Source organism: Lithobates pipiens, unplaced genomic scaffold (assembly GCF_037356315.1).
Source record: "Lithobates pipiens isolate NorthernLeopardFrog02 unplaced genomic scaffold, aLitPip1_a1.2 Scaffold_8, whole genome shotgun sequence".
In the NCBI taxonomy this organism is placed as follows: domain Eukaryota; kingdom Metazoa; phylum Chordata; class Amphibia; order Anura; family Ranidae; genus Lithobates; species Lithobates pipiens.
Window position 1 is genome coordinate 467,736,337 of NW_027507903.1, and position 6,472 is coordinate 467,742,808.

Genomic DNA, 6,472 nt, shown 5'->3' on the forward strand with positions numbered 1-6,472 from the left:
TATAGCAACAAGTCAGGAAAAAGGCTTGCGACTCCCTCCATCTTACACGCAGAACTACACCAGTTGTGAAGATGCAAGTCCAAACTGCTTACCAGATCCGTTTGACCACTTTAATTAAAAAGTAAGTCAAACCATGCTTGTACAGGATAATAGGTGAGAGAAGGAGAATAGATATGGCGCTATACCTTATTAAACTCACTAAAAAAATAAAATAAAATTGTACAAATTTTCCAGCTTGCTGGCTAATATTTTTTTTAAAACAGAGATAGACCTTGATGGACTGAATAATAAAATCAATAAATGATAAAGTGCTGGGGGTCAATCCTTATTAAATAGTGAATGCAAAGTGAATATAAATTTTCCAGCGTGCTGGTTAGTAAAATGAAATAAAACTGTACGGTCCACAAAAAATTAGATAAAGATGAATAAATAAATATTTAGATAAATAATTAGAAAATTGTTCCCCATTGTGGCCATTCATTTGGTTGTGCCACAATCACAGTCACAAGCACCTTGAGTAGTTTTCACTATTGAATATTGATTGATTCATGGTAGTTTTTCTAATTATTTATCTAAATATTTATTTATTCATCTTTATCTAATTTTTTGTGGACCGTACAGTTTTATTTCATTTTACTAACCAGCACTCTGGAAAATTTATATTCACTTTGCATTCACTATTTAATAAGGATTGACCCCCAGCACTTTATCATTTATTGATTTTATTATTCAGTCTATCAAGGTCTATCTCTGTTTTTAAAAAAATATTAGCCAGCAAGCTGGAAAATTTGTACAATTTTATTTAATTTTTTTAGTGAGTTTAATAAGGTATAGCGCCATATCTATTCTCTTTCTCTCACCTATTTCACTGTTCCATCCATCTGGATGGAAACATAATAGAGGCTGCTCTTACCTATATTACACTACATACTCTCTGTATAACAAATTCCATAGCGCACCCTATCCCTTTGTTTGTACAGGATAATGCCTGCTCATATGGATACTGATGCAAATGATAGTAGATGGTATGTCTCTCTTCACAGATTCAAGCGGCAAATGTGAAAAAATACAAAAAGATCCATGGCATAATACTGACTTTAATAAAAAATAAGTAAAAAACAGACAGCCAAAAGGCTCCTTACATGGTTATGTGCCTGACCTGGCACTGGGACTGCTCGCTCTGACCGAAAGACTCACTCTCCGACCCAGGAAAAGGTCCTTCCGCATTCGATTTTGATGTGCGTTCCAGGCCTGCAGACCGATGAACCAGAGGGCCGGAAGTGGCGTCGAATAGCATGACCAAGTACCGCTCCGACGTACGTTTCGTTGTTAACGTCTTCAGGAAGCGCACTAGGTCACTCGTAATTGCCGCTTATATCGAATCACTTATCGAATTATAGCAAATAGGGAAGCAGGTCGTGTGCAGCCTCAGTAAACCTTTGACTAGCGTTCAGAGAGCTTTAACAAAGCGTGTTCGAAGCCTTATTTTGAATCAAGTGTAAACTAGCCGTTAATTTGTGTTGAAGCCGAAGAAAGAGCCCTTAGAGGAAAAAATTGTCCACAGACTGTGGGAGAAAAACTTGGTCCAGTGTTGGTGGTCACTGAGAAGAAAAAATCCCCCTGATTTGGTGATCAGTGACGTGGGAAAAAAATTCCCTGTCGTCGGTGGCCGGTGTGAAGCGATACCCCATTGTTTGTGGTTAGTGTAAAGCAATGCCCCATTGTCAGTGGCCAGTGTGAAGCATTGCCGGTGGTCAGTGGAAGGAGAAAAATGCCCCAGTGTTGGTGTCAGTAGTAAGAAAAAAACTGTTAACAAGAAACACAGACAATGTCCTGAAGTTGGTGGTAACTGGGAGTTAAAATGGTGCAATATTGGTGGGCAGTAGGAGGAAAAATTATCATTCAGAAAATAAAGGTCAATGTTCAATGTGTGTGAAAAAGTCCCCAGTATAGTAGAGAGTGAGGAATAATATACAGTTGTGCTCATAAGTTTACATACCCTGGCAGAATTTATGATTTCTTTACCATTTTTCAGAGAATATGAATGATAACACAAAAACTTTTTTCACTCATGGTTAGTGTTTGGATGAAGCCATTTATTATCAATCAACTGTGTTTACTCTTTTTAAAATCATAATCACAACAGAAACTACCCAAATTATCCTGATCAAAAGTTTACATACCCCATATCTTAATACCGTGTATTGACCCCTTTAACATAAATGACAGCTTGAAGTCTTTTGTGGTATTTGTGGATGAGGCTCTTTATCTTCTCAGATGGTGAAGCTGCCCATTCCTCTTGGCAAAAAGCCTCCAGTTCCTGTAAATTATTGGGCTGTCTTGCACGAACTGCACGTTTGAGATCTCCCCAGAGTGGATCAATGATATTGAGGTCAGGAGACTGAGATGGCCACTCCAGAACCTTCACTTTATTCTGATGTAGCCAATGACAGGTCGACTTGGCCTTGTTTTGGATCATTGTCATGTTGAAATGTCCAAGTACGTCTCATGCGCAGCTTCCTGGCTGATGAATACAAATGTTCCTCCAGTATTTTTTGATAACATACTGCATTCATCTTGCCATCAATTTTGACCAAATTTCCTGAGCCTTTGTAGAGCACACATCCATTTTCACAGTAGGAATGGTGTACCTTTCATCATAGGCCTTGCTGACTCCTCTCCAAATGAAGCTTTTATGGTTGTGGACAAAAAGCTCAGTTTTGGTCTCCTCACTCCAAATGACTTTGTGCCAGAAGGTTTGAGGCTTGTCCTTGTGCCATTTGGCGCATTGTAAGCTGGATACTTTGTGGCTTTTGCATAGTAATGGCTTTCTTCTGGCGATTCCACCATGCAGCCCATCTTTCTTCAAGTGCCTCCTTATTGTGTATCTTGAAACAGCCATACCCCATGTTTTCAGAGAGTCCTGTATTTTACCTGAAGTTATTTGTGGGTTTTTCTTTGCGACCCGAACAATTTTCCTGGCAGTCGTGGCTGAAATTTTAGTTGGTCTACCTGACTGTGGTTTGGTTTCAACAGAACCCCTCATTTTCCACTTCTTGATTAGAGTTTGAACACTGCTGATCAGCATTCTCAATTCCTTGGATATCTTTTTATATCCCTTTTCTGTTTTATACAGTTCAACTACCTTTTCCCGCAGATCCTTTGACAATTCTTTTGCTTTCCCCATGAATCCAGAAACATCAGTGCAGCATTGGATGAAAGATGCAAGCAAGGGTCTGTCAGAAGTCCAGAAATGCATTGACTTTTTATACACACACACACTAATTACAAGCAAACAGATCACAGATGAGGATGGTTACCTTTAATAGCCATTCAAACCCTGTTGTGTCAACTTGTGTGCATGTTATCAGGCCAAAATCACAAGGATATGTAAACTTTTAATCACAAATGCCAAAAAAAGACTTCAAGCTGTCATTTATGTTAAAGGGGGCAATACACGGTATTAAGATATGGGGATATGTAAACTTTTTATCAGTGTAGTCTCTGTTGTGATCATGATTTAAAAAGAGTAAACACAGTTGATTGATAACAAATGGCTTCAGCCAAACACTAACCATGATTGAAAGAAAAGTTTTTGTGTTATTCATATTCTCTGAAAAATGGCAGAGAAATCATAACTTCTGCCAGGGTATGTAAACGTATGAGCAAAACTGTAATCTGTCAGTAGCATGAGATAGAGAAAATACCAAGCAAGCACAGAAACAAAAATGTGCTATGTATTTACAGTCCTGCAAAAAAACAAATATAGTGATCCACTCAGTTCCTTATTACAAAACAATATCCTAATTTTTAAAAAGACCAATGTTCTGCTTTCAGGGACACTCCACTCCCAGCTCTCTGTCACCTACAACAGTAGCTTGTAGTATCCCTTTCGTAAAGACTTTCTATGTGTCAACACTGCAAAGTACTCACAGCTTGGATTAGCTCTGTGGTCTCTGTGGGTAAATGATGCAACGTTTAATTTCCGGATCAGTGTCCTTCTAATCCCTCCCTGTCTCACACTCCTCTTCCAAACAATTACATTTGCAGATCTCAGATGTAACTAACCAAAAACCTCTCTATTATTCTGGCCGCATAATGCTAAACCGTGGGTATAAGAAAAATGTAAGTCAAACCAACATATTGAATCAAGTGGTATAGGTATAATTATAACATACAAAGGCCAGTCAAATAAAAGCACCATTAAAGCGGTATTAGACCCAAAAGCAAACATTTATTAATTTGCAACCTACTAATTCTTAGATGTGATGATGGCTACATTCGTTTTCCTTTTTAGGTTTTATTGTTCTATTTTCATCTGGTGATCCAGCCTGTGCTATCCTTCTGTACCCAGAATGTATAAATTACAGAGATGAGACAAACCATTTTAACGTTACTAGGGGTGCTTACTATAATCAGCTTTTTTTTTTAACGCAAAACCTTTATTCCATATTGCAACTGCTTATAAAGTGTTAGCTAGAGTTCAGCTTCAAATTGTTAGTGTACCTAAATCTCCTTGTACATCTAATGCCGCGTACACATGACCGGTTTTCCCGATGGAGTTCTGCTGAAACTGTCTTGCGTACACAGGATCACACCAAAGTCCGATCGTTAAGAATGCGGTGACGTATAACATGTACGACAAGACTAGAAAAAGGAAGTTCAGTAGCCAATAGCTTCCGTCTCATACTTGCTTCAGAGCATGCGTCGTTTTTGGTCCGTCGGAACAGCATACAGACTAGCGGTTTTCCCGATAGGAATTGGTTCCGTCGGAAATATTTAGAACATGTTCTATTTCTAGGTCCGTCAGAATTGTCGAAAAAAAAAAGTCAGATGAGGCATACATACGATTGGAATATACGATAAAAAGCTTCCGTCTGACTTTTTCTGTCAGACATTCCGCTCGTGTGTAAGCGACATAACACTCCCGTCCCCCCAGACTGACAATCCAAAGGGGCTCCCTGTCTTCCTTTATCCAGAGCGTGAGTGCTCAATTACAGAAGGTGTGTTGCTGCTAGATCACAAGGTGAAAACAGAGGGAAAATGCCTATCAAAAGGAAATTAATGCAGCTGCCACATTTAATAATTAGTAAGCTTCAATATATTAAATATAGTTTATATATATATATATATATATATATATATATACCATAGTTTGTAGTCTCTATAACTTTCACACAAACCAATTAATATACACTTATTGGGATTTTTATTACGAAAGACACATAGCACACAATACATTGTGGCCCAAATTTATGAAGAAATTAGATTTTATTGGATATGTTTTGTAACAGAAAGTAGAAAATATTGTGTTTTTTTTTTCAACATTTTCAGTCTTTCTTTGTTTAAATCGCAAAAAATCAAAAACCTAGTGGTGATCAAATATCACCAAAAGAAAGCTCTATTTGTATGAAAAAAACAATAAAAAATTTGTATACAGTATTGCATGACCGCGTAATTGCCAGTTAAAGCAGCACAGCGCTGAATAGCATAAAATGCCCTGGTCATGAAGGGGCTAAAATCTTCCAGATTGCAATTGGTTAATTGTAGCACAATGCATAGAAATAAATGCAGTAAGGCTGGATTCACACCTATGCATTTTTGCATTTTGCAGATTTGCACTACAGAACGTGTTCCATAGGAAACCATGATAAATGGCCTGCAGTGCAAATCTGCAAAATGCAAAAAGCACTAAAAATGCATAGGTGTGAATCAGGCCTTAAAGGTGGTGATTTCCAAAAAGATTCCAGTCTTCTGCTACAATATGATACAATTGAATTGCGTCTCTGGTATTGTCCATTCCACATACAATAAAATACACAAGTAACATAATCCCATATTTTTCTCAATTACCTTTAGCATATCAGTTTTTAATCCAGGGATCGCCCCCTCTCTGGCCGGCCTTTTCCGATATCAGAGTGCGCATTGGCGTTTATAATGAAAGAGTTCAGCGGTTACCGTGCACCATTCATGAATCTCCGAATGAGTGCTAAAACTTTCTGGCTCATCTTCCTGCAGACTGATAACCTTGAAATGTCAATGGCACAATGGCCAAGGGAGGGAAATCCCAAAGTTTTTTTTTTTTGTCATGGCAACAACCTACGTCTTAATTCTATTTATTTCCTTTGGCACTTTTTTCTTCTTTCTTTAATGGGTAGTAATTGTTTTCCATTGTATTTCTGTCTTTCTGATGCAAGAGACCTGTGTATCCAGGAGACAGAGGCAAGGTGAGACAGGTGTATACCGAGAACACCTGGAGAGGATCTCAATGGGCAAAAACTGACACAGGGAAAAGATTTAATTCCAGCACTACACTATCATTACGGAAACAAGGAAGAGAAGGTACGTTCATTGATATGTATGATTTGCTTTCACTTTTGTTTGATAATTATAGGACGCAGTGGAGTTTCTGTAGCTGGCTAGAAGGAGATTTAAAAAGCGAATTAAAGCTGAACTCTTAACAAGGCACAGA

General features: G+C 38.1%; 1 protein-coding gene across 2 annotated transcripts in view; it reads right to left on the reverse strand.

Annotated features, from left to right (window-relative positions):
• Nucleotides 1–6,029, reverse strand: part of NTF3 (neurotrophin 3) — a 160,557-nt gene extending 154,528 nt beyond the window's left edge. The window contains exon 1 of one of the 2 annotated variants that reach the window (XM_077468555.1): nt 5,854–6,029. In XM_077468555.1, coding sequence (XP_077324681.1) covers nt 5,854–5,862 — 9 coding nt within the window. In that variant the 5' untranslated portion in view covers nt 5,863–6,029. The remainder of the gene's footprint in view (nt 1–5,853) is intronic. The other variant, XM_077468561.1, reaches the window with a different exon arrangement.
• Between the last annotated feature and the right edge of the window lie 443 nt (nt 6,030–6,472).